The 26,681-nt window shown below is 43.3% G+C and overlaps 1 protein-coding gene across 5 annotated transcripts in view; it reads right to left on the reverse strand.

Moving 5' to 3' along the window:
* The window catches only part of Wdr81 (WD repeat domain 81), an 84,004-nt gene that overhangs the window by 33,713 nt on the left and 23,610 nt on the right, over positions 1 to 26,681 (reverse strand). For 4 of the 5 annotated variants that reach the window (XM_075675799.1, XM_075675801.1, XM_075675802.1 and 1 more), the window contains exons 10-19: positions 25,157 to 25,372; positions 21,424 to 21,492; positions 19,073 to 19,155; positions 17,893 to 18,085; positions 14,604 to 14,803; positions 11,430 to 11,682; positions 8,851 to 9,123; positions 7,356 to 7,450; positions 5,943 to 6,198; positions 4,559 to 4,705 (exon numbers count right to left, since the gene is read on the reverse strand). In XM_075675799.1, coding sequence (XP_075531914.1) covers positions 4,559 to 4,705; positions 5,943 to 6,198; positions 7,356 to 7,450; positions 8,851 to 9,123; positions 11,430 to 11,682; positions 14,604 to 14,803; positions 17,893 to 18,085; positions 19,073 to 19,155; positions 21,424 to 21,492; positions 25,157 to 25,372 — 1,785 coding nt within the window. The remainder of the gene's footprint in view (positions 1 to 4,558; positions 4,706 to 5,942; positions 6,199 to 7,355; positions 7,451 to 8,850; positions 9,124 to 11,429; positions 11,683 to 14,603; positions 14,804 to 17,892; positions 18,086 to 19,072; positions 19,156 to 21,423; positions 21,493 to 25,156; positions 25,373 to 26,681) is intronic. The other variant, XM_075675800.1, reaches the window with a different exon arrangement.

Here is a 26,681-nt window from a genome sequence, read left to right on the forward strand (position 1 = left end):
ATTAAAATTGGGTAAATGGAGCATATAATCTAAGTACACTTCATGACACATGCGACTGGTTCTGGCTGAAACTTCGAGAAGTTACACTTCAATTAAAATAAGAAAAACAGTTAACTTCTCCTATGCTTTCTTTGGCCTTATTGTATGTTGGCTTTATGTGGTTGCTATCTAAAATATGCTAGTGATATCTCTGATTTTAACCATGTGTATCTAAGCAACACATTTGAATCAGTTCGACAGTGCTCAGTCAATTCTTCCTAATCGCTCATATAACATTAGTGTAACTACCCTGAAAACGCAACCAAGCCTTCCTACCCTAGCCTCTCACTGGGAGATAGTATGTCTCTGCTTTTACAGCTAAACACCACCAGTTACAAGTTCTCAGTTAAGTTTATGGTTAAACCTCGATATAATGAAATTCTCAATATAACAAAGTATTAAACTTTCTGCAACTTCTTGTCCATAAAACAGCATGCATTCAGATCTTCAATACAAGAAAGTGTGTTTATACACAATTTTAATGCAGTAGAATTCCGTTATTTCGACTCTGGTTAATTCAACTTCTCGACCGGAGGTCCCAGCCGGCGGCCGTACATTTTTGTGGGCCCAAGCTTCTGTTATTTTGATCTCAAGGCCACGGCGGCCGCATTTCGATGGGGGCGAAATGCGAAAACACCCGTGTGCTTAGATTTAGGTGCACGTTAAAGAACCCCAGGTGGTCGAAATTTCCGGAGTCCTCCACTACGGCGTGCCTCATAATCAGAAAGTGGTTTTGGCACGTAAAACCCCATAATTTAATTCTGATCTCAAAATTGACCTTTGCCAAATAATGCGAACTTGACTGGTCAGCTTCGGCGCAATACATCCGTGTTACGCCGTGAAGCACCTGCAATTTATTGCGGTGAAGCATACTACGAATGGAAAGGGGGCCATTGTCATGAGACATATGGGTTTCTTAATCATACGAGCGCGTGCACGCCACCTCCGGTCGCAGTACAAGCACCTAGGTGCCTAATAAGCATACTGGCAGCCATTCAGAGCTGTTTCTGACGTTTCTGTGTCAATTTGAGTTCTTGTTTCATCTGTCATGCGTGCCTCGTATATAAGGCCGTTAACGGGCCTGGTACTCGTTCCTCAAAGGGACACTAAAGGCAAATACTAAGTCGACGTGGACTGTCTAAATACCATTCTAAACACTTCGCAACGCTTGTTTCATGCCAAGAAAAGACTTAGTTTACGAGAAAATTGCATCTGAATAGTCCAAATATCGTTTCGAGATTCAAATCTCGCGCCACCCAACCGGGGGAGTGGTGACATTGCAAAACACCCTTTGCTGCCTTCGGTGAGTAAAGTGGCGCCCGACACACGGTGGTACCGAGCCAAGACAGAAAGCCAGGGCGGTGGATTCACGCTGCAGCTGCTTTATGGTCAAGTGGCGTAGACCGTTTGGGCATCTCGTGACATCACATGGAAGTTGAATTCTCTGCTACATGCAGTTTTTGCGAGTTTCGCGAGCGTGGGTGGCGCAGAGTCTAGCTAAAATGAAACCTTTTGACCACATGCGTCGTTGTCAAGGGTAATTTCAATGAGTTCTTTTTTCTAAATAAATCTGGACAAGTAGCATTTTATTTCGTCTTATGATACAAGGTTGCTTTTGAAATGAGTGGTTGAGTACTAGTGACAGAATTTAACTGAGGAGTGATTTCATCATTGGGCAAGTGCTTGAATGTCCCGGGGGAGTCTCTAGTCAGGTCCTGCATTTACCTCACTTTCTCTATTATTAAGGCTCTGTTCGCAATAATATTGATGCCTTAGAGATTCTCAAACATTAATCTACCACTTTAGCTTGAGTTAATATTTTCCTTTAACGTCCCTTTAATTATACACGCGCACATGCGCCGTACACAGTGAAGCGTATAAAAACCATCCGTGTTTTGCGAAAGCTAGCAAAAAGGAAGGCGCTAAAATAGAAATACTCTCAAAATCGAGGGTATGTTCGAAGCCCATGAAAGAACGGGAAACTGTCTCAATCTCTGAAGGCTTGCCAGTAAACTTATAAGGTGTCTCGGTGCTCATACTGCGACCACAGGTGGCGCATGTGCATGTGTGAAAACGTGTTATGTCGCGCAACAGTGGAAACGTTTTCCACTTGGTATGCTTCACCGCATAACAAAACTACATTGCTGCGAAGCTAACTTTAAAGGTAATACTTTAAAGGTAATTTTTTGGTGTTTCTGCCTTTTGTTTCAACCCGCTGGATGATTCGACCAGTTCGGGTCTGGAGTCGTCGGTCGGGAGACGAATGTGTAGCGAAATTTCACTGCCGCCGCGAAGCAATACTGAGACAATAAATGGCAACTTCCAATGATGCAGATGGTCAAATGTTTGACCTACAAGCGGCTGTTTATGAATGCCTCTCAAACCATGCGCCGTGCAACCAAGAGCAATCACCGAAGTAAAGCGGCGTCAGGTTCTGGATAAAATACAAGTGAAATAAGGTTCTATCACACTCATGTGCTGAAGGCTTTAGGTGCGAGTGAAAGCACGCTAAGGTTAGCCGAGAGGGACGGTGGCTTGGATGAGTGCCGTCTTCTTGCATGAGCAAGGCGAAAGTTGGGGAAGGAAGCGGGCTTGCGGTAGCACGATCAAGCATGCACGATGAGAGTAAGGGGAGGAAGCAAGGCACTGGTTGGTGCATGTCTCCTTTTCAAATGCAGCTGAGCATATACGCAGCCCACGTTCCTTGCTTTAGATGTAATCTGGCGCATGTACAAGGGTTGGAGTGTGCCGAAATGGCATAGCATCATGTGTGCTGGGTGACCGTTCATTTAGTAATAGAGGCTGAGTAATCCCGAGTTTGAAGATGCGTTGAAGTGAGAGGCAGCTGAAGCATTCGTGATAGCATAATCTCACTATAGCCACAGGGCAGGAGTGGACGCGAATGTGTAGCTGGCTTTGCTTCATACCACCGATTTGAAGATACCATTGACACGGCATGAAACGGTATCTTTTGTCGCTGACTCTCAAATTCCACAAAATAAATTTTGGTGTTCTTGAAATTTGTGTTTTTCCAATTGCCAACAGTTAAGAAAATATTGCGGCGCCTTCCGTCTACATCAGCAACTGCACTTATTTGCACTAAAGGACAAATTTAAATATAATAAAATTTCTGTATAACGAAGCAAATTGCTGACTTAGCCGACTGTTAAATCGAGGTTTAACTGTATTACAGTTGATCCCGGATACATCGAACCCGAATATATTGAATTATTGCCCATATTAAACAGTTGAAAAATCCTCTTGGGAATCACATGCAAAAGTATAGAGCTATTGTTCGCTTATATAGAACTTCCGTGCACCGGCATATCGATGTATCGAACTCCGTGCTGAGCTGCGCCCCGGCAAGTGCGCTTCTCCCACCATACCCGACCCCTGCAAGTGCGCTCCTCCCATTGCATCCCACCCGCAAGTGCGCTTCTCCTCACGAAGCTCTCGCAATGTTCCCGCGATCTCACGCGCGCCGGCCCGCACTCTGAGAGAGGGGCGTGTGGGTAAAAGGCACGTGACGAGGAGCACTTGGAGTGCGATTGGGTGGGAAAGGGAAGCTGGAGGGAGAAACCATGCTGACTGCAGGCACCCGTTTCCCGTGTTTTGGTTGGCTGACACCGCTGGCGCAGCGAGACAAGTGAGGTCAGTGCAGCTTGGGTTTGTGGTAGTGCAGAGATGCGCTGATGCGGAGATTGTGGCTGACATCATGGGTGACGAGGACGCAGACTCCAGCAGCGACAAAGGTTCCGACGGAGAGGACCAACCACCATGCACTGCAGCTGAACGTGCATCAGCTTTCAGCGTCATTCGCCGCTGTTGTGGCACAATGGAAGGAGCTGGCCTTTCTAATTTGGACACTGTCAACAAACTTGAGGACAGCTTAGTGAACTTGATGGTGCAGAAGAAAAAGCAAGCAAAGGTCACAGATATTTTTCTTCCGAAATACAGTGCTCTGGTCATCGCGCTGTGTTTTTGTTTTTTTAGGTGCCTTGGAGGCACAGATCGGTAAGCTCCAAGTGATCACAACATCGGGAAACTGCCTTGAGATGTGTGGAGTTGTTAGAGAAGCTTTTGACATGCATATCTTATATTTCGAATTATCGATATATCGAACTATTTTGCGATCCCCTTCAAGTTCGATATATCTGGGATCAACTGTATACATCTTTTGCTGTTTATTTCAAAGTCTCAAAACAAGCTTTCAGCACTCTTTTTTTTCTGTTAACAATCCAAGACCATAACAATCTTTCTACCAAGAATGCTCTGACAAATGACCATTCTTGTTTAAGAACTGTCATCAACAACTACAATTCTTCACTGTGCCATCACATCGCTTTACGCTTCAAATGTAATGGTCCACAGTGACTCATAGGTAGAATAAATTAATGAAAAAATGATGAAGGCATAAATTAAACAACAAACTAAACTGTCTAAAATGTGCTATAATGCAACTAAAATGCGTTACAGTTGCTGAAGGGGTGTACTATGAATAATATGTTCAACAGCTCACAGTAACTGGAATGGCAGGAATCGAAGGCATCTGTGGTGATGGGTCTGGCCCTTCAGATTCCAGCCTCTCGGGCTGGCTTGCATTTGGCTGTTCTTCCTTATCAGTTGAAGGAGGCCATGTCGTAATTTCAGGAAATGTTGCTGCGTCCTTTAGCAATGGAAAAAAGAAAGAAGTGAACGTTTAATGCCCGGGCTTTTTTTCCTTTCTAAGCTGTCAGAAACTGCAGCCACACAGTGATTAATAAAATGCTTGCACTGAAATATAAAAAAAAGGAAATTTGCTAAGCAAGGTGAAACATAGAAAAAAATTTTTTGGATGCGTAATGCCCATAACCAGAACACAAGTGTACACCAGATACTATGACCTGCATTTTACATTAGCACGTATGACATTTTACTTAGGGGAACACTAAAAAAGTACACTGTCAATTTAGAATGATGTAACAGCCTTCCAAAATTTGAGTAGAGCTATCAGAATCAGAACCATGTTTTATTGAGTTATGTAACTCAACTTAAAAGAAGAAATTCATTTAGCAGAGAAAAGTGATTGCAAGCACACAAGTTGAAGCCCAAAGTTCAATTTTATTAATTTTTATGCCCAAACTATGATGCTGATACTTTACAGTAATATCACAGATTTCAAAGGTATTCTGACATATTTGGATCTTTCTTTTTTGGGCGCAAGAAACGTCCTATACCTGCTAGGTTAAGATGATGGTACATTTGGCATGCAGCATAATCCTTTTTTATCAATAAATACTTAACTAGTATCGGCATATTCTGTCAATATCCATATTGTCTTGAAAAACTGGTGCGAGAATTTCGATGCCACTCATATAATTTTTGTGTCTTTTCTCGCTTACTGAAAGCCTCTGCTCATAGTGAGAGTGACCCTTTTGGTGTTTTATAATTCTAATTTATTACTACAGATCAAATAATTACTCTAGTTTAGTGCTTCTTTATCTCTTTAACCACCAAGCCTAAGCTTGTGCGGCCAGTTTGTACCAATATTAAAGAGGACAAATCCTATTTATCCACGGCGTACTTAGCTTGGCTCTACAATAACAATTTATACATGTCGGGTTGTTCCACCAATAACTGCTGTCTTTGTGCACTCATGCACATATCATTCTGTAGTTTACATTTGTTTTGCTGTTTTGGGCATATAGAATATTATTGAGGACTTGTACTTTAAGAAATACTCACCTCTGACATCTTACTAAACGTTTTCATTGAATAAGAGGAGTAAACCCCACAATTAATACATATCTATGCACATTTTTGAATGAGAAAATCACATGCCAAAAATTGGCAAAGCAAGAAGGATGTGGCAACATTGACAAACATTTGCAGCTCGAAGTGTCACCGTACGTTTATGCTCGTACCTTTCTCTCGTACGAGTACGATGCAGACTGCTCTAGCTCCTGATCTTGATCGAGCTCGAACATTTCTGGCTCTCCAAACGTGGCTGGTTCCGGCGACGCGGATGGCATGTCCCGCTCAGAAGAGGAACTTCGATGGCCGGCGCGCATTGGCGAAGCCTCTCGCGATGCAGATGTGCTGGCCTGACGAAGCGGGTCGAGTTCTGCACTGTCCAGGTGCGATCCTTTTCGAACAGCTGCGCTTGGATTCTCGGGATCCCTGTGCAAGAAAGGATGGTGCGTGAGCAGGCGCATTGTCATCATCTTATCATCATCGTCACCAGCTCAGTTAAAAGGACATTAAAGAAAAAAATTATTCAGGCTGTGTTAGTAAATTACCATTCCACAATGCCAAAAAAAGACACTTCTTTTGTCTTTGAGTCTTTGAGTGCTATGGCGTTCCACGCTTAAAGGCAAAGTTTAAATGTCCTTGAAATTTTTATATTATGTTACTGTTATATTACAGTACTGTTAAATTTTGTACATTTTTTGTGCAGATTATACGTGCCACAATACGATACTTGCAATGGAAGATGGGAGCAGTGCTAGGTTGCACTCCCGTGCGAGTTGGCGTGCTGCTATGAGCATGGTTGGTGACAAGATATGCTGGAGTTAACTGTCTAAAATGCATACGTGTTTGAATTACCGGGCATTTTCGCACACTGAAATACACTTCATTTTGACCGGACCACAGCATCAGTTCGAATAAACTGGAAGTTTGAGCTAAGCGGGCTTGAATTAACGAAATTCCACTGCTTTATCACATAAACTGACATACTGTGTCTCTTTAGCAACCATTTAGGCCATTGGAAAATGAAGGCTTCTTCGAGAAATTCTTGATTACCCCAATCTTACAACAGCTGTCTTCATTCCAGGTCTGCACATTTCCTAATTTTGTCCTGTCACCCTATTGGCCTTCTTCGACTGCATTTCCCACCTTCGTTTGGTACCCCTTCTATTACTCTGATAGGCAACTGGTTATCTGCTTTATGCATATCATGGTCTGCCCAATTTCACAACATCCTCTCAATTACAATCAGACCAGCTCCCTGTGTTTCCATCTGAATCCATACTGCCATCCCCTTATCTCTAAACACTACCTGATTTTCTCCTGTGTTGTTCATTGCGCTCATTACACTGTTCTTTGCCTGCTCTCAACTTTCTTCGCTATCTTCTAAACTCTAGGTTCTATGCCCTAAATATGCATGTGGGCCACAAGAAACAGTGCTAAAGACAATCGATTAATTTTGACCTGTAACATGGTCGTAAATCCAAGCTTGAAAGCATTTCTGTATTATCGTCTCGCATAACTGCAGCCGCAACACTTTCTGTAAAACAGAAGAGATGAGAGGATCACGGGAGGGACTGCATGCTCACACAATCTGGGCTGTGCTGTTGTCCCGGTAACCACCCACAGCTTCGACCAATAGGGTGATGAAGCAGTGCAGAAAGGTGCGCATTCCAAGACGCACCTGCATGAAAGTAAAAAGAAAAATACAGTCGACTTTCGTTAATTTGACCTTGATGGGACTGACTAAATTGATCAAATTAATTGACAGGTCAAATTAAACAAGATGCAGAAAAAGAAACATCAAAATGCTCAATTTATTTGGTGGTATTTTACCTCTGATTCTAGCAAGTCTCCAAATCAAATGCAGGTTGGTTTTCTATATGTGCAAAGTAGAAAACTAACATAGAGATAACACTGAAGCGTCTAACCGAAGTAGAAATCTAACGCACACCTGAATTTCTAGCTAGGAAGTTGGGCAAGGGTCTGATATATGCTGCACAATGGTGTCTCATTTCCCAAGTGCAGCACCGCTGCACGTGTATTTAAAGTTAGCTTCGCCGCAATACAGCCGTGTTATGCGGCACAGCATACGAACACTGTGGACGCATTTCCCCGTATAATTCATTTGGGTAAAAAAAAAGCTGCGCGTTAGTCGGGTACGTACCGTAATCAGACATTGTGAGCTACCATCATTGCTTGAAAATCTTACTGGGCAGGACGAAAATGGGCGTTTTTAATGGATGTTCAATGCGTTCACTGTCCTCGAAGCACTGCCAAGTCAGATGCTGCCAGTAATGGGGTCACCTAGGGGTCAGGCGCATGCATGCTGAAGTTCGAATTATTTGGTGAAGGCCAATTTTAGGATAGAAATAACATAAGTTTGGGCCCGTAGAAATGCATGGGTACCTGCTGAGACCTTCGGATGGGATTGAATTAACAGAAAAAAATCGAATTATTCAGAGTCAACAGAAGTCTACTGAAGTAGTATCGGGACCTTTGCAAGATTCATGAAGGAGGCAGTGGCCACATGGTGCACCAGAAAGGCCAATTCCTGCTGTTGTGCGGGAGAAGAGGAATTGGTGAGGAACAGAACAGAATTAGGCGAGGCAAGGCAGCGCAGAAACTTGGAGATTAACAAAGAAGCTTGAGAAGAAGCTACTGGACCGCGCAACATGTGATGCACTGAAAAATTATAGGCATAATGTTAACAGAAGGAAGACAGCAGTGTGGGTGAGAGAGAAAAGGTCAGTAGCCAATATTCTAGTTAACATTAATACCAAGAAATGGGGTTGGGTAGTCCCTGTAATGCATAGGACAGATAACAGATGGACTTAACAGTCTGTGAACAGCAACATAAAAATGCTACGAAGGAGAGGTGGGGTGGGGTTTGTTTTGGTCGCTTTCAAAACCCTAAAATGTTGTTCATGGAAATCCTGGGCTAATGTATTACGAGAGGGTTCTATACCATTACCAAAGTACCTGCTCTACCTCTTGCTTATTGCAAGGTTGCACATAGCATGGTATTTTTCTATTTCTGCGCAGACATTTTTTTTTTCTGATTCGACACAGAGTAGGATTCACCTGGAGCTTGAGCAAAAAGGACCGATGGAAAAGCCGGAAGTGCCGCACGGTCAGTTGGTCAGTTGAAAGAAGGTTGATGAGCACAGTCAGGAGTCGTTCGGCAAGAACCTTTGGCCCCAGAGCAAGCCCCACGAGGTCAAACAACTGCCACACGGCCAGCAAAGACGACTCGGGGTTCGAAAAGAGGTCGCTCAGGTGGTTCATGACGAGGTCCAGGTCGACCTGGCTCAGCTGGGTCAGCAGCGGTGGCAGCTCACGGGCCACAAAGTAGACCTGAACACAAGAAGGATCGTGCAATTTAAACAGTTGAGAGCTTCAGTCGGAGGGGTGAACTTCCGCATGGCTTTCATTAGCTCTTTTAACGCAGATGCTCCATCGACGCTACCGCCAAGGCCCCCTTCAGCTAAGGCCCTAGCAGGCAGGCAAGACTTTAGTGTGCTTATGTCAGCAAAACGGCGGTGTCCATGGCTGTTTTCGTCAACATGGTAACAGGCACGGCACCCATGCCGGCACTTTCCTAACTCTTTCTCTTTCTCTTTTTTTCTATGCGGGCTCGCCCACAGCCTGGGCTGCAAGTCTGCCCACGCCAGCCAAAGTTTGTTTCCTAGTAACGGCCAGAAAATGAAACTTCTAGCCCCTTCACCTTTCACCTGTCTCCGGGGGTGCCCATGGAGACAGGCAAAGGCGAGGGGGCTGCGAGCAAGGGTGAGGCGAGCAGAGTTGCGAGGATGGATGGGAGGGCAGTAGAGTTACTTTACCACCAAGCTAATGGATGGTGCTAATTACCTCTGCTACAAAAGCGGCAGAGTAACTGAGGCTGGCTTTGGCGTACTGTGTACATACTTTGCCACATAGGTTAGTGAGCTCACTCGTTAGACAACCAAGACTAATCAAATTGAGTTATGGAATTTAATATCCTAAAGCAACACACTAACTATAAGAGAGGCTATAGTTGAGTGCTCTGGATGAATTTTTACTACCTGTGGTTTTTCTAACGCTTCTAGGGCCAAACTTTTCAAGCAATATGTCCACCCAGTATCATATTTTTTTATTTCAGATTTCATTTCTTTCGAGTCACTTTTCAGAAAAGCAAGAAGACAAACGAAAAACAAAAACCAAGCAAGTCACTTTTTAGCTGACAATAAAGTGAAAGATGCTCCAGCACCAAATGCACATGAAGACAGGGCACATGATGCCAACAGCCATATTGGCTCACATAGGCTTTGCACCCTCTGTAGTGCGTGCATGATCCCGTTACCATGCACTACCCCCCCCCCCCCTCCTGCATGGCACTGTTCATCAAGCCATCATCCTTCCCAGCCTGGCTTCGAATGCGCTTCCTCACGCCCACAGCACATGTCGTGCGGTGCACCATAGGATTGCACACGGACTTGCACAGAACATGACGGCTAGAGGGTCACAGGTTTTGTACTAGTACTGCTACTCTTGTTTATGAGATTCTACTCCGCTTCAACAGCCGCTCTCTGTCATGAGGCCCGCAATTTGAGAGATGCATTCGTAAGCAACCACACGCAATTCAACCATTCGACCATCTGAGCCCACGCCAGTTTCCATTATTGCCTCGGTATTCCTCTGCGGAGGTAGTGGAACTTTGTTATCTATTGAAATTATGTATGCACACTTCGTTATATCGGGATTTAAAATACATGTGTTCTATAGACGAGAAGTTACAAAAAGTTAGGTATTTCGTTCTGTCGAGAATTTTATCATATTGAAGTTCATTATGTATCGAGCTTTTACTGTACCACTAAAACCATTTTGGCAAAGTCACAGGGCTTACTTAGTAAGTGCATTGTCTTCTTGTCAGCAGCCTTTAAACAGCACCTTAGCAGACGACATGCGCACCTGACAGTTGTCGCTATGACACAAGTTCCAGCACTCTGCCTCAGAGATTTTGCGGAGTACGCAAGCAGTTGTGGGCACCACCTTATTTCGGAGGTCACGCCAACGAACTGCGTTTTCTGGGTCTTGCGCCACTTCCGGCAAGCAGTAACGGCGGCGTCTTTTTCAGTTTCGGTATCAAAAACGGCTATTTTTTCGAGATTTTCACGACGCTTCCACTCGTACTTCAAACGTCAAATTTTGCATGGATGCTCCTCCACATGCACACTATCTCAATTCATTTTACCAGCATGGAAGAGATGGCAACCAGAGACCCACATAGCACATGTGTTTTATGATTCATTGCATCCTTGACGAATCATAGCGGTGCTCACCGGTGTACCCTGAGGCGACGATTGTTGGATAAAACAGCACACCACGGTGTCCTGGTGTAGACTGGTGCAATTTGTTAAGGATGCCATTGAGTGTAGTGTGCATGGCAAGAATGCTCTACACTTTATGTTCTTTCTCGAAGCCTCTTGTCAAGTAAATATCAGTCGTATCCAGCGTTTCCTATGCCTATGTCTCTTCTCTGCATCCCGTTTCTATCGTGCTGGTAATATGAATCAAGAATCCAGCAACCAACTAGCCCGTTTAACAACACTACACTATCTCAAACTGGGCTTTTTGCGCGGTCCAACATTTCGCAGCAGTTAGCCTTTAAAGCTGTGCCGTACCTTCTCAGGTGCTGTCGGCTGAGCATCCAGCTTGGTGAGAAAGTCGTACAGAGCAGGATAGTAAGCTGGAAACGGGATCGTCGAAAGCAGCGGCTGCAGGAGCTGGTGAGCAGACGGCGGGGGCAGTCCGCCGTCGCAGACGCAGGGGTAGCGCCACTCAGCGCGGCTGCTGGCGGCCTCTTTTCCCCTGACAAAGGGCACGGTGACTGGCTTCTCGGTCTGGAGCAGGACTTGGACGGCATTGTGGAGAGACCTGAATGAGGAGGCAATGGCAGCTCCTGAAAATGGCTAGACATGATTAGTCCGAGGTGCAGACTTGATTGTTTGCTGCTTACTGAATGTAGATAAACCAGAAAGTATGCTGCATTAAGCTTGGTTGGTATAGTTTGTCTGAATGTGAGATAGCAGGTCAACATCTCTTGGACTGCAAGTGCCGACGGCTTCCGCTGCGTGACCGCGATGCAGCTACAAGTATGGCTGATCCTTTGTTCATGAGTCATCACGCCATCGTTGCGTGTGCAGCGGATAATTTATATCACAGCAATGGCACCAGCAGTAAGCGGAGAAACTGTGGCGGGCCAGTGCAGCAAGCGCGTGTACGTGAGGCGTGCGCGTGAGGCATGCGCTGTGCAGGGGTGTAGGATAGCTGCCTATCTATCTTTCCCAAAAGATTGTTCTTCTTAGTGACATCCATGTTGTTAAATATTCCAGCACTTTATTCCGTATATTTAGCGATGGAACCAACTGATATATATACCGAGAACGATGTGTTCAAGATCCAGTCTTTGGCAAAAGCTTTCTTTTAATGCATCAGAATTGCAACGCTCATGCGAATGAAAACCCGGTGTCGTCAGTTGATTACCTCAGGGCGTGGGAGAGGAGGAGGGAGGTGCGTAATGTCACAAGTGGAGAGTATGAACGAAGAAGGAAGAGGAGGGTAGAGAGGGTGGTGTGACGTCTCACTTTAGGAGCCAATAGGAATACAGGTGGAGCGTGATGTTGTGCTTCGATGCTTGCAGCTGGCAGACCGCCAGGGGAGAGAAGGGAATCGCGCGGTGGCACACTGCAGTGAACTTGCCAGATTGCCTGTGGTGCTTGACAGGATAAGACACGTTTTGTGAAGCCGCATGTCTGAGTACAGCCTAAATTGGATGCAGTGCTGCCGACTAGCAGTATGGAAAGTCACGCTGAGGAACATCGCCGAGAGAAGACCGAGGCAATGCGATGGCGACGACAGGCCAAATCAGAGCAAGCTCATAAGGCTCCTGTCCCATTAAATGTGTCGTCCTTCAATGCAACACAATGTAGAGACAAAGTAACATGGGGCAAGGCTCCAAAAAACCTAATGGTTGATCAGTTGGTTGACCAGACGAAAATGTGTTAGAGTTAATCCTTTTGAAGCCTTAATTAACTGACGAGGCACCTCAAAAATGCCACAAGGCTTCTCAACAACGCCAAACACAAGTCACTTCATGCCTAATGAAATAGGTATCTGCAGCAATCAAAAGATGTATGAAAGTGAATGTATGCGATTCACCCAAAACACAAAGTGGAATAGTACAGTATTAGGCATGAAGTGACGTGTTCGGCAGCAATAAGGAGCCTTGTGGCATTTATCAGGTGCCATGTTGGTTACTTAACGCTTGCGAAGGGTGTATGCAAACACAATTTTGTTGGATCAGTCAAGTGGTAAAGCATAAGGTGTTTAAATTTTTTACCTAGAAAGTGTGCGTGTAGGGGGGGTGCAGTTCCTACACAAGGGTGGGCATTGCATGATTAAATATGGTATTACAGGTAAAACAGTTCTGCAGAAGCCGACAAAATGGAAGAAATGAAAAGAAAGGCTGCCATCTGCTAGCCTCCTGGCTAACTCAGATGGCAGAATGGCTGCCCCAGAAAGGTGTTGGTTCTGGCAACGATTCTCAGACTGGGACAACTTTTTCTACAACTGCGAAGCTTTCTTTCTGAGAAATCTTTGATGGGTCTTCCTGGTAGCTTTGTTCTACAGTGGCGTGAATGGCAATTTCTCTTTTGATATGACATTAATCTGCTATTGATTATTGCTAACATATGGTATAAAAAAGATTTTTAGGTACAATATGTATCTTTTATGTATAACATGCATTTCTTTTCCACATCTACACTCTCTGGATTCCTTATCTCCACAGCCTCCCGACCACCAATCACGGTGTCAAACTCATCCGACTCCATAAAAAAAAACAGGCAGGCTGCAATGGTGCTTTCGACAAGCTGCGCTGTTATTCGTCCACTTTTACGTGCCCCACCAGCAGTTTCACAAAAAAGTTTAGTAAAGGTGTGCAAATATTCGAACATTTCCCTATTCAATTTGGCCTTCAAATAGAACAGTCAGTATGCATCAGTATGAATATTTTTCTAATTGTTTTCGAATACTCTAAATCCTCTAACATGTGCAATCAAATGTGACATTTGTGAAAAAGTGTGATAGATATCATTCCGGCTGCCATAGAAGGCCTAAAATGCGAGAAGTTATCGAGCGAAGCACTACTTCTCTCACACTAATAACGAACACGACGTAACATCGCTGGGCGAGCCAGACTTTTTCTTTCATACTGCGATCGCTTGCACACTCCGAAGAATGTTGGGTATGCAAACAAAAAGCCTGTTTACTCAGAGTGCTCCATTTGGGAATTCAATAACCAACACTTCATAACATTGAATGTTATGACAGAAGCTTGCTGACATTGGAAATACTATGACATGAACATTGTTCTATATCAATGGGGAAAAGAACCATTTTTACTCGAAAACTATTAAAATGTATTCAGTATTTGATTAAATTCACTTCTGGCACTATTCAATTCGGGTTTGATTCAGTCTCAAAAATTACTATTTGCACACCTCTAAACTTTAGCATCATCAAACAGACAGATAATGCGAGCACAAAGTGACCAACAGCTCATTTGCCCACACTTCTATATAAGCTTAACTTCTGGCACTATTCAATTTGTATTTGCTTCAGTATAAAAAAAGTTACGATTTGTGCGCCCCTAAAGCTCAGCATCGCCGAACATTCAGAAATTGTGAGCCAGAGTACCTTGCCTTCGACGCTGCAAACCACACCATGTGAATTAATTATCATCATTCATGGAATTAATTATCAACCACCATGTGAGCTAATTATGTACTACTTACTTGGGCAGCCTTGATGGCTGAATCTTCAGGATCTGCAAAGCGTGCAAGTAACGCTCAGAAAGATCCCTAGAGGAGTGCCGTGCAGTCGTCGAAAAGATTGACATCTCGACGAGGAGGCATCCCAGCAAGTACATGTCCGCAGCATGCGAGGTCTGGCTCCGACGCCGCGGGAAACTTCCATCTTGTTCGTCCTCGCCAGGCTGGGAAACAATGAAGAGTTCAGCCAATGTATAGTCATGCTGCCACATTTTTGAGTGATTAACCATTAATCATTTTCTTTATTTGCTATTTACCCAACAGTGCTAGCTGCCTGTTGGCAGACACAGCAGAAGTGGTACAGCTTACAAGAGTCATGAAGGAAACGAGAAAGAAAACAAAGAATTGCATAAAACAGTAGCAACAAAATATTGCAGGAACAATTTAATATGAAAGCTGTGGGTACAAAGACAGGTCAAATTGTATTTTTCCTGGTAAGTCCCCTCAACAAGAACATAATGAAAGTGATAAGAACAAATAAGAGAAGAGAAAAAAGAGAACAAGACAACAGTAATTTCAAGAACGGTGAAAACTTGCCGCAAGACAAGGACACCCACAGATAATTGATGTGACCGAGACCAAGTAATAACTTCAGGTGGGGAACGAAAAAATAAAACAGAACAATAATTGCACTTCACAGAACAGCAGCACATAGATATGGAAGATAAAAATGAGTTGACGCTGGAGAAGCTGGCGATTTCAGGTGCAAGGGAATTTCAATCTGATGTATAATGGAAAAAAAAAAATGAGAATCAAGAATTTGACATTCTGATGACGAACATTCTTTCTCGTCTCTTGTATTCTGACTCAATGAGCTTTCACTAAATTTGACTAAGATTATGATCAGTCACCAAACTAATGATTGGCATATCTTTAGAACTTTAGAACTGCATGGGAACTTATTTCAAAGCTGTTATAGTCACAAGACCACCAAAGGTGGCACACTGATTGTGGTCATGTGCGTTCAAGCAAACTAACACTTCTTGTTAACATCCCATTTATAGTACACTGTGGGACAAAGGCCTCTCCTTGCAATCTTAGGTTACTCTTGTCTCACGTCAGTTGACTCCACCACAGTGTGCCCCAAATCTCCTGGTTTTGTCACACCACCCTATCGTCTGTCGTCCTCGACTGCGCTTCCCTTCCCTTAGCAACAATTCTATGACTCTAATGGACTGCCCATTACCTGTTCTATGTGCTGCTCTACCTGCCAATCTTTACCTCCACTTCTTAAAGCAAAGCATCTTTTGTAAGCCCTCCTGGACTTTCCTGACTGCAAGTGCTAGGTTTCCCATTGAATAGCTCAGACACAGGACTGGACTGCCATCTTTTCTACCCTTACAGGTGTCCTGGCTGCGGAATTACTCAGTGATAAAACAAGTACCTAAATACCCTCATTTCTACAAATATAGGTCACCAACAGCGCAATTCCTTCAATAAAGCAAACCTTTCCATGCCTTGTTTCCTAGGGTTTGGAGTTTGGCGCGTCTGCTTGGTTGGTCTTTCGCCTACTAAAGTGCAATTTACTGCTGCGCTATCTCCAGGGTTGGCCCGCTCTAGTTAGCACACCGACTCTGAATACAGTGTCGTAGAAAACGGGGACCAATCCCAGAGACAGCATAATGCGCGGTCATGTCGGTCACATGGTAGAGGTCTTTGCATACTACCTTCTTCACTGGCAAGCCGGTAGCAGGCAGGTAATCACTATGGTGCGAACAACTGTGCAGAACAAAATAAGTAGCATGGCATTTACTTAACTGTTTCATGAAGGCTTCGATTCTCTGATTCCAACATGAGGGTAGGATCTGAACTGAATTGAGTTCTGGGGCTTTACGTGAAAAAACCACGATTTGATTATGAGGGATGCCGTAGTGCGAGACTCCGGATTAATTTTGACCACCTTGGGACCTTTAATGTGCCCCGAATGCACGGAACAAGGGAGTTTTTGCACTTCGCCCCCATCGAAATGTGGCCGCTGTGGCAGGGATTCGATCCCGCAGCCTCGTGCTTAGCAGAGCAACACCATAGCCAGCAAGCCACTGCAGCGGGTAGGGTTGGATTTGCATAATTTTTATAATCACAGCCAGTTTATCGAACACCTTGTTTGCGGTCAAATCCACAGAACTGCCTTCCTGTCTCTTAACATTATGCCAACTGTTTTCCATCTTATCACTTTTTGTGTTATCTTTGGCTTCTTTGGCATAGCCTGGTCTTAGAGATGAAAATTTGTTTAATTCTTTGTTCAAGTTATGGTGCTGAAAACTTGCATACATATGTAATTTTATGGATTTTTTTTTGCAAATATGAGGTCCCTCTTTAGTTTATCTTATTTTGTTTCAACCTTATCCAAGCTTTCCTTGCTTAATTTTCTGCAAAAGTTTGCAAAATATTGTTTTCTCAAGGTTCGCTAAACAGGGTATCAATTGCTTTTGCATGTTTCAAGGAACCCAATATGAGCAAACGGGTATAGATGATATTCTAATTGACATTAAGAGGTAGAAATGACGCTGGGCAGGTCATGTAATGTGCAGATTAGATAACTGTTGGACTATTAGGGTGACACAATGGGTACCAAGAGAAGGGAAGCGCAGTAGAGGACGCCAAAAGACTAGGTGGAGCGATGAAATTAGAAAATTTGTGAGTGCTAGTTGGAATCGGTTGGTGCAGAACAGGGGTAATTATAGATCACAGGGTAAGGCCTTCGTCCTGCAGTGCACAGAGCATAGGATGATGACGATTATTATTATTATTATTATTATTATTATTATTATTATTATTATTATTATTATTATTATTATTATTATTAACCTTACTGCTTTGTCTAACCTGGAACAAGGGTTACAAGACTTCCAGGAAAACACTCTTATGAATATCAACTTTAAAATTGTGAAAGTTCCGAGACTTCAAAGTTGATATACATCTAGCATAAACAGAGTAATAAGGTTGGTCTTATATGAATAAAGATATAAAAAAATCGTTGCTACATGACAAGGCTTCCCCCTTAAAGCTTCCAAGTTCTTTGTTGTTCTGCAGGTTTCAGACCCATAGGTTAGCTGGCAGAATGTGCTGTTGTGAACTACGTATTATTTTCGGGAATGTCAGTAATCATCCCAGTTCACAACTTGGGAGTGGCTTCCAAATGCACTTCGACATTTTTATTTGTTTGCAGACTTCCTTCTCGCGATTCCAGTTAAGAGGTTACGAGGGACTTCGAGCTGATGCTCCACCATTGTCCCAAAGAAAGGACGGTCACCTGAGCGGCTGAGGCCAGACTGATGGAGGGAGGCAGCCGGTGAGGCGGGTGATGCAGGCAGAAGTTGCACAGGGACTCGAGCTGCTGCAGCTTGGACAGCGGCGAGTAGTCCTTGGGAAGGACAATCACCTGGGTCTCGGCCGGGACCGAGCTGCCGGTGGTCGAAGCCAGCTGCTGGCCAACTGACCTCGACCTGCAATGTGACATGCCGTGAGTGTTAAAACCTTTCACTGCAGCAGCCGGCATTTCTCAGCAGCCACATGTGTGTCCAGCCATTTCATTGAACTCACAAAACGTGAACTATTTGTGAAAACAAAAACATGCAAACTCGCAAGTTTACATAAGGCAAAGGACAGAAGCCGTACTCTCCAGGCCATGGGAAGCAAGCTGCCAAGTTACGTTGGAAGTGAAGGCAAGAACATCAAGGGCAGAGGTGAAGCCATCGATGTTTGCACTCGTGCTTTAGAACAGCTACCAAAGCCAAGGATTCCCTCAGCTGTTTCCGGCACAACAGTCAGGCCTCTTCCTGGCTTCCCCGTGTTCTTGTTCTTCATCCTCATGTTTGCTTGTAGGCGACCAGGATTCAACTCTTGAATGTCCCTGAGCCTCGTTGCCTACACCCCACGACCACTTCAAGCACACCTGTTCTCACTAGTCAGGCCCGACTGCCACTGATTGATTTTGATTTTGGTTATGGGGTTTTACATGCCAAAACCACTTACTGATTATGAGGCACGCCGTAGTGAGGGTCTCCGGAAATTTTGACCGTCTGGGGTTCTTTAATGTGCACCTAAATCTAAGTACACGGGTATTTTCGCATTTCGCCCCCATCGAAATGCGGGGCCCGACTGCCACTCTACCAGCACACTTTAGGCCACTTCGAACTACTGTTGATTACCTTTCAGGCTTCAGCTCATGCCAAAGTACTGTGTGACTAGAAACACTGCCTTGTGGTTATGTTTTGTTTTTTCATTTGTGTATTTGAACTAACTTCCTTGTCTTGACCTCATTACGTGGTTTGATGTTTAACAGAGCATCTGATGTGTTTGCTGCAAACAACTTAGTCATTGTTTCACATTTTAAATGTCTGCCTCAGCAACAATGGAAATTTTTCTTTTGGAAACCGTCACAACAGACATGTACCAGAAATGAGAAGGCGTAATCTTGCTGGGCCACTCACTTGACGATGGTTGATGGCTTTCTTTTGCTCTGGGCCGCTTCGGGAGCAGCGTCATCTTCGCCTCCTTCTTTAGCTTCAGGCTGCTGTTGGTGAAGAAAAAACAAGTTCCTTTTTTCATGTAGCCATTCGAACATAACACAGCCCCTACTTAGTTCCAAATCATTCTTGCCTAGCATAACAGTAAACAACAATGTCATGCACAAAGTTAACGTAACGGAAGGAAATCAAATTGAATCACCGAGTTTAACGTTCTAAAGCAACACATAGGCTACTTATTTATTCATTAGATTAATTAAATAAATCCTGGGGTTCTATGTGCCAAAACACCAACATGATTATGAGGCATGCCATAGTGGAGGAACACCGGATTAATTTTGACCACCTGGGGTTCTTTACCATGCACCTAAATCTAAGTACACAAGCATTTTTGCATTTTGCTCCTGTCAGAATGCAGTCGCTGCTTCCGGGATTCGAACCTGTGACCTTGTGCTTATTGTGCTTAGCAGTGCGACACTCTAGCCACTAAGCCCACGTGGTGGGTGGTTTATTCCTTTACATACTTTGAAAAAGCAAACTTTGCTTTAAAGATGCATATAATAACGTTTAGTGACAACACTGCTTGCATTTAGTGCCTTTTTAAAGGCACTAAGTGAATCATGGGTTGCAGTGACGGAGACGGGAGGGTGGCTCCAGTCACTGCTTTCTTTTATGGCAAGAAGGAAGTATGGGAAATATTAATGCTGCATGATGGAACTTTCACCTTGAATCTATGATCATTCTGCAAAGTAGACTGGCGGATGGGGAGCAAGGAACTGGTTAACTTTTAAGAGCCGAATTGGTGCAATAAATTTTATTAAAAAGGTTTAAGCAGGAGAATTTGTGACGGGATTAAACTGTCGGCAGACCTAAGTTAACTTTCACGGATGAAACACTTGCGTAGCGAGAACAGCTAGAAAGTATGCAATGAGCAGTCCGCTTCTGAACAGATTCGAGGGCGTTAAGTGTGGTATGAGAGGGTTCCCAGATGGAGTAAGCGCATCCTAGTTTTGATCTAACTAAAGATTTATAAAAAATGTTCTACAAGCCATGAGGGACGGTGTAGTGAGTAGGCTGCAGATTAACTATGACCAAATGGGGTTCTTTAACTTGAAGCTGAATCTAAGCAAATAAGCGTTTTTGCATTCCAATCCCATCAAATTTGTAACCTCGCACTTGGCAGCGGAACACTGCAGTCGCTGAACTGTTGTGGCAGGTGATAACAGAATGCACAGTATAATTACTAAAGCATGTTATCACATCGTGAGTGAGATGAGATATATAACAGAATTTAATTTAACCAAGAATTCCACAGCGAGTGTGCATTCTGTGCACCTTTGTCACACCACAAAGACTTTTTGCAATGTTGTTTAAACTTCTGCTTCAACGGCAAATGTAATAAAATTGAGTAATGATGCCCCTTAACTTGCAATGCTATTCACTCACTTTCATGGAGGTGGATTTATGGCATTAGGTCATAAAGCCATCTGCATGTACTTATTTTTTAATCTGACCACTCAGTTAAGCTATCAAATGTGCACTCTCATCCGCTATGTTTGCGTTGGTGGCCCCTGCTTCTATGACCCAAAAGAAATATGTGAGCAAGTAATTATTATATGTACTATCCATGAAAGGAAACACCTTTTCATGCGTCCTAAAATTATCAGCACCATTACAGTTTGTCGTTTGACATCTTCAAAACAGCAGGTACCATTTTGCTTCAACCGCTTCAAATTTCAGTTCTACAGCAGCTGACAACCACACTGATAAACACCAAAGACTGCAACTATGAAAAAGTAAGCTCTGCTAAATATGTATATAATACCCTTTAGTGACAACTGTTTGCACATTTAGCCAAAATTGACATTCCTTTTTGAAAACCACAGATTGTGTATCATCATATTAAATTTAAAAACTTCTGTGGCACTGGCTGCAAAATTTACCACATTAAGGGTTAATTTTGTTTGCAAGAAATACACCCCAGCATAAACAAATTTAGTGCAAATTTAAAACCTTAAGATTGACTTATTACAAAATATTAATTACTATTTTCTAAAGTGACATTAAAGAGAACAAAGAAACCTTTATGTATGCAGTACACATAGTTTACTCTTTAATGCATAATTACATTGTAAGACGTATTCATTTACAAATATTATCGCAACAATCAAACAACCTATTTTAATCTTTGAGATACCTTTAACACAGTCAGCCAGAGTTGAGGCCCTAACCATTCACTGTCCTTAAATTTTACCCATGTGACACATACATTATTTTATTTCTCGAAGAAGCCACTGCATAAGAAATATACTCACGAGGCTTAGCTCTTTGTCAAACGTGTCCTGTCGGCTCTTCCGTCGGGATGACATCGAACTTGACTGCGGCTGAAATTTGTAGCGCAGACGACCATGAGTGGTCTCACACTCTAAATGGTCAATTGGGCTTTCACTTCCGCTATATTTCGGTGGTACAATATTCATCACAATTTATTGAATTTATCACCTTCAGGTGCCAATTTTGTCCATTGGAAATTTAGTTTTGCTACATTTCTTGCATCTTTAGAATCACTAACATACAGCTGCAGAGCGGATTGAGAATTTTGGATTATTCAGTGAGTTTTGCAAAGTTTACGAAATGTGGGCCCCATGTGAGAGCTCTCTACAGGAACGTCAGATATGAGAACAACAACCATTTCATGCATAGCATACAAGCACTTATTTGGCCTTTCTAAAAAAAATGCCTGTTGTAAAATGTTGTAAATAAAAGTGTTTTGTTGTTGTTAATCACATTGCTTCTTTTTACAGTTCATGACGTCTATACATTTTATAATTGTCAATTTCTTCTTTACTGTCATTTTCCCCACCTCTCTGTCTTTGTACGCCTGTACGTGCTTGCTGTACCTTTATGTATCCACCCTACAAAGATATTGGCAACACCTAATCGCAGTATTCATAAACAAATAAATAAAAATAAAAGAAATGAACCTACTATCAGATTACATATTGACACTAAGAGTGAACAATCTACCATCTACTTTCCTACTCCTTTTAATAAAACACTTTATGTATTATTTGAACACGGACCAAGTGTTTCTTGTATGCTACACATTTCCATTATTTTCATTAGAGAAAGAGACAGAGCTTTTGCTTTTCACACACCATCTTGGCATGGCCCTGAAAGGGCTATTGAAATGCCCACTACAACCCAATCTTAACTTTTTTAACATGGCAAATAAACCTGCTTATCTTTATCGCATGTTAAGTGAAAAAAATGCGGAGAGCGGAAAGAATGCAGATATACAGGCCGCTCATTCTTCCCACTGTCCTCATTCCGATGTCCTCATTCTTTACACTTTCCATGTTTTTTGCACTTTACCTGCGTCAAAATGTCGCCGTACCAACTAGCTCGGAGCCCTGGTTCAGCAAACCTGCTTAGTTGTTAGATGACACTGTCAATGACAATGCGTGACATTGTTAGACAACGAACCTCTGAGCCTAATATTGTCCCGCACTCCCAGAAGGAGAGCCTACAGTTTTTTTCAAACGACTGCCTGCATTCAACTTGCAGAAATACCCACCGCTTTTTGTTTACAGTATGGTGCACATTAAAGGGAGCACCTAAAAGACATAACTGCAACACTTATTTGACTATGGCGTGGAAAAGTGACTGACATGTTGCGATAGACAGGCGTCTATGCATAAAAGATAATCTATGGGCATTTGGTGCCCATACATTATCTTTTATCTGCCCATAGATGTTGTACTTTTCTAGGCACCTTTAAAGGCCAACTGTAACAAAATGTCTCTTTGGCTAAATTGGTTATAAATGAGTAGTATATGCTATTTAAGTAATCTTGTCAAAGCTGCAGGGCTGGTAATTATCGATTTCTTTTTATTAGCAGTCTTTAATTATTATATAAGCAGATTATGTGTGAACCTGGTGGCTATGGTCCTGACGCAAATTCCAGAAAATGCGCTCTGAAATTTTCAGCACGGCACCCAATATTGGAGGTCATGCTAAGGAGCCGCTCTGGTTCCGGATGTTCTGGGTTCTGCGTCATTTTCGGCAATCGGTAACGGTGGCATTTTTTTCAGTTTCGGCATCGAAAACATCTGTTTTTGACAGACCCCCTCGTATGTAAAACACAAAATTGTGCACAACGACTGCCCTATACCAAGGGCTTTCATACAGTATGCATTATCGGTACCTTAAGTCTGGAACAGGCATACATGATAGGCATCAAAATGACTGCATGTCTCTCTAGTGTTAGTGGAATACAAAAATTGTGTTCTATATAGTACCGTGGAACAGTGCTAGGGCATCAAAAAAAAAACATGGTAGTGTCCAAGCAGTGATCCGCACACTGCATTTCAAATGACACAATGCCTAAGAGATTCAAGCCAAGCTGGTCGCGGTACATGCGTCACAGTACAGCGGCAGTTGACGGTGTTTTTCAAACAAAAGCTCTAACGTGATGTTTTGTACTCGCATAGTGTCTAAGTGTGATCTAGAGAAGTACACATTGAGTGGGGAAGAGAGCCTGTGAGGAAGGTAGCAAAGGCGAGATCGAAACTGCTTGCTCGCCTTCAAGCACAGAGTGACCTAGGAGCCCTATAAAAAATCCCATAGCCACATTATGAATGTAATACATAAGAGCTCTCAGAAGTGCACCCTTTCATTACATCAGAATAAACACTGCACTAGTAGTCGTGACAGTAGTAGTAAGCAGTAAGAGTACCAGAGGCAGTCTTCCTAGGAGGACAGTAGTCATTACTTCAGCATGACTTCAGCATGTCATTAGCAGCAGCAGCCAATACTAGTAGGAATTAGCAGCAGTGCTAGCAGTAGTGCAGAAACAGCAGTTGCTCAAGTGCTAATTATTTTGGATAGTTGGTTGAACATCACATATTGAACAAACAGCGCAGACGACAGGACTACGAGAAGACGACAACAAAGGCCGACTTGTTGTTGTTTTCCTGTTGTCCTGTTGCTTGTGCCGTTTGTTCAGTGTGTTGTAGCAGTTGTGGTACTAGGAGCAGTAGCAGTAGCAGTTGAAGTAGCAGCAGTAATAACAACATAGTTGTTGTAACAGTGTGGTAGTACTACAGTAGACCTGTTACACTTCAACTCCGGTTAATTAAATTATTCGGTTATTTCGATGCCGACAAAAGGTCCCGGCACGGTCGCATGCATAATTATGGGCCCAAACCTTCGTTATTCCTTTTCTAAGATTGGGATATGCTGGCTAATTCGAACTCGACCAGTCAGCAACCACGCGCCTGACCCTTATAATGACCCCTATAGTGACCACATTAAGGGCAGCGTCTGTTTCAGCCGTGCTTAGGGGACAGTGAATACATGGAACACATGTCACCTCCCATCGAACACACCTACTTTTGGCCTGCCTTAGGAAGTAGTAGTAGTAATAGTAGTAGTAAAAACGTTATTATGAAAGGGTGGGGGGAAGGGGTCAAAGAATGAAGGATGGCTCCCTTAGTCCAGGAAAATTTTCAAGCATTAGCTGCAGCTCATGTCTGATTACAGTACTTAACCAATTCTAATGTGCATATTTTTTTCCCCAGGAAATTGGGCCGAAAATTGCCGGCGCAATAGCAAGTGAATATGCAACCAAAATTGTCTTCTCAACATTTATATGCTTTACCGCATAACACAGATGTCTCGCGGGAAAACTGACTTTAGAAACCAGCCACCTACTGTATAACACATATTAGACACTTTGCTCATTTCTCTTGCTAAAAATAAGGCGCGCATTAGGTTGCTGCTCTCTTTAGGAGCTTTAACGTCACTTCTACATTAGTTTTCTACTTTGGAGACACAATTTGGCTCACATTTTATTTGGGGGCATGTTAGTATTAGGCAAATACTGCCAAATGATTCAGCAGTGTGTTTGGTCATTTTTTCTGTATTTTGTATCTGTATTCAACCCGTCAAATAAGTCGACCGGTTTCGTCGGTCCCTCCAAAATCGAATTAATGGAAGCTGACTGTAATAGTAGTCGTAGCAAACAACGAGGCTTCCAGTGCTCACCCTCGACTGGGGTGACCCCAACGCGACGGTGTTGCTGCTGTGCTGGAAACGGAATGTCTTGGGCGCCGAGCAGCGGGACAGGTAGAGGCTGGACGCTGCCCGGTGTGGGTGTGGCGTGGAGAATAGCTGCACCATGCCGCAGCTGTGCAGCGTTGTATGGCCGTCCACCAGGGGCCGGCACACGTTCTTGCTCTTGATGGCCGCCTGTCCCGTCAGCTGAGAAGGTGAGCGAAGACAACGGGTTGAAACGATGCCCCTTTCATGGCTATGATGACACGCCACGATTCAACTGTGATAAACAGTAAATGTAGCGGTGACCAGACATAACCAAGTGGCATCCACAGCTCTGTTTTGTGCTGGGAGCAAATCTCTTAGGAAAGCGACAAGCTAGCTTTCCTGCTATGCACACTGCCCAAAATATGGCAGTTCATGCGTTCTCGAAATGCTGATTAATGTGCAGCTAGTGCGTTGTTCTTAAATTGTGAGGATTAACATGAGGGACGCTGTAGAGGAGAGCTTGGTATTAATTTTGAGCCCTTCAGACTCTTTATATCAACCCAAAACATGGAACGCGAGCATTTTAATGCCATTGGCATTCTTTAGAAACATCACAAACTCTTGGGCATGTCCATCCATATCTAACCTCTTTCGTGCCAGCTGGGTATGTGCCCGAAGAGACACCTTGGGAATAGGCATCTTCGGCCACTGGATTAGTGCAACCATACATGTGACACTAGGTTTGTGAACATTCTGTCACTCCGCAAACGGGTTACGTGTCACAGGGTCGGATGTATGGACAGACAAAGAGAGCAAGAGGCAAGGCCTGAAGTTGGCAACCGAAAATGTAAGAATTCGGCTATACAGGAGAGAAGAATTTGGAAACACTGTGTGTTGCTACAGTGCTTCAATGCAAATTGCATCAATGTCGACATGAATCGTGAGATAGGCTCTGCCGGAATTTTTCTGCATTCTGCCCCCATCGAAATGCAGCCTCTGCAGTCAGTCTACAAACTCACGAACACACACTCGGCAGCAGAACACCGCAGACATAAGCTTTATATGAAGGTTGCAGGCTATATAGGTGCAATAGAACAGTATTGAAGAAGTTCTGACCTTAATAATAAAAGGAACAGAACATCACATAAGAATTGCAGAAAAGTAAGAGATAAAGAAAAGAGCAGCCATCTTTCCATTTTTGTTATTTATCTCCACGTTCCCTCACACTGTTAAAAGACCCTTATGCTGTTTAAGAACAGAGGCCCTGGAAGGCTTCTGGTATTTACTGATATAGCGTGCCAAATTTAGCAGGGAAGAAAGACAGTGGTATCAATGTAGAAGCCTGCAAACTTTCAATGCCTTTCCTCTCCAGTTTAATCACAATTTTACAAATCAATTTTCCGTCAGTTCAACGACAAATTACACACATCAGTGCTTGAAGCATGAGGTGTGTTTTTTTTTTAATGTAAAGATGCACATCTCGTACGTTGAAGCAACTTCAAAACACTTTTCTTTTGGTAAAGTAAAG

The sequence above is a fragment of the Dermacentor variabilis genome, chromosome 11, assembly GCF_050947875.1.
Source record: "Dermacentor variabilis isolate Ectoservices chromosome 11, ASM5094787v1, whole genome shotgun sequence".
Lineage (NCBI taxonomy): Eukaryota > Metazoa > Arthropoda > Arachnida > Ixodida > Ixodidae > Dermacentor > Dermacentor variabilis.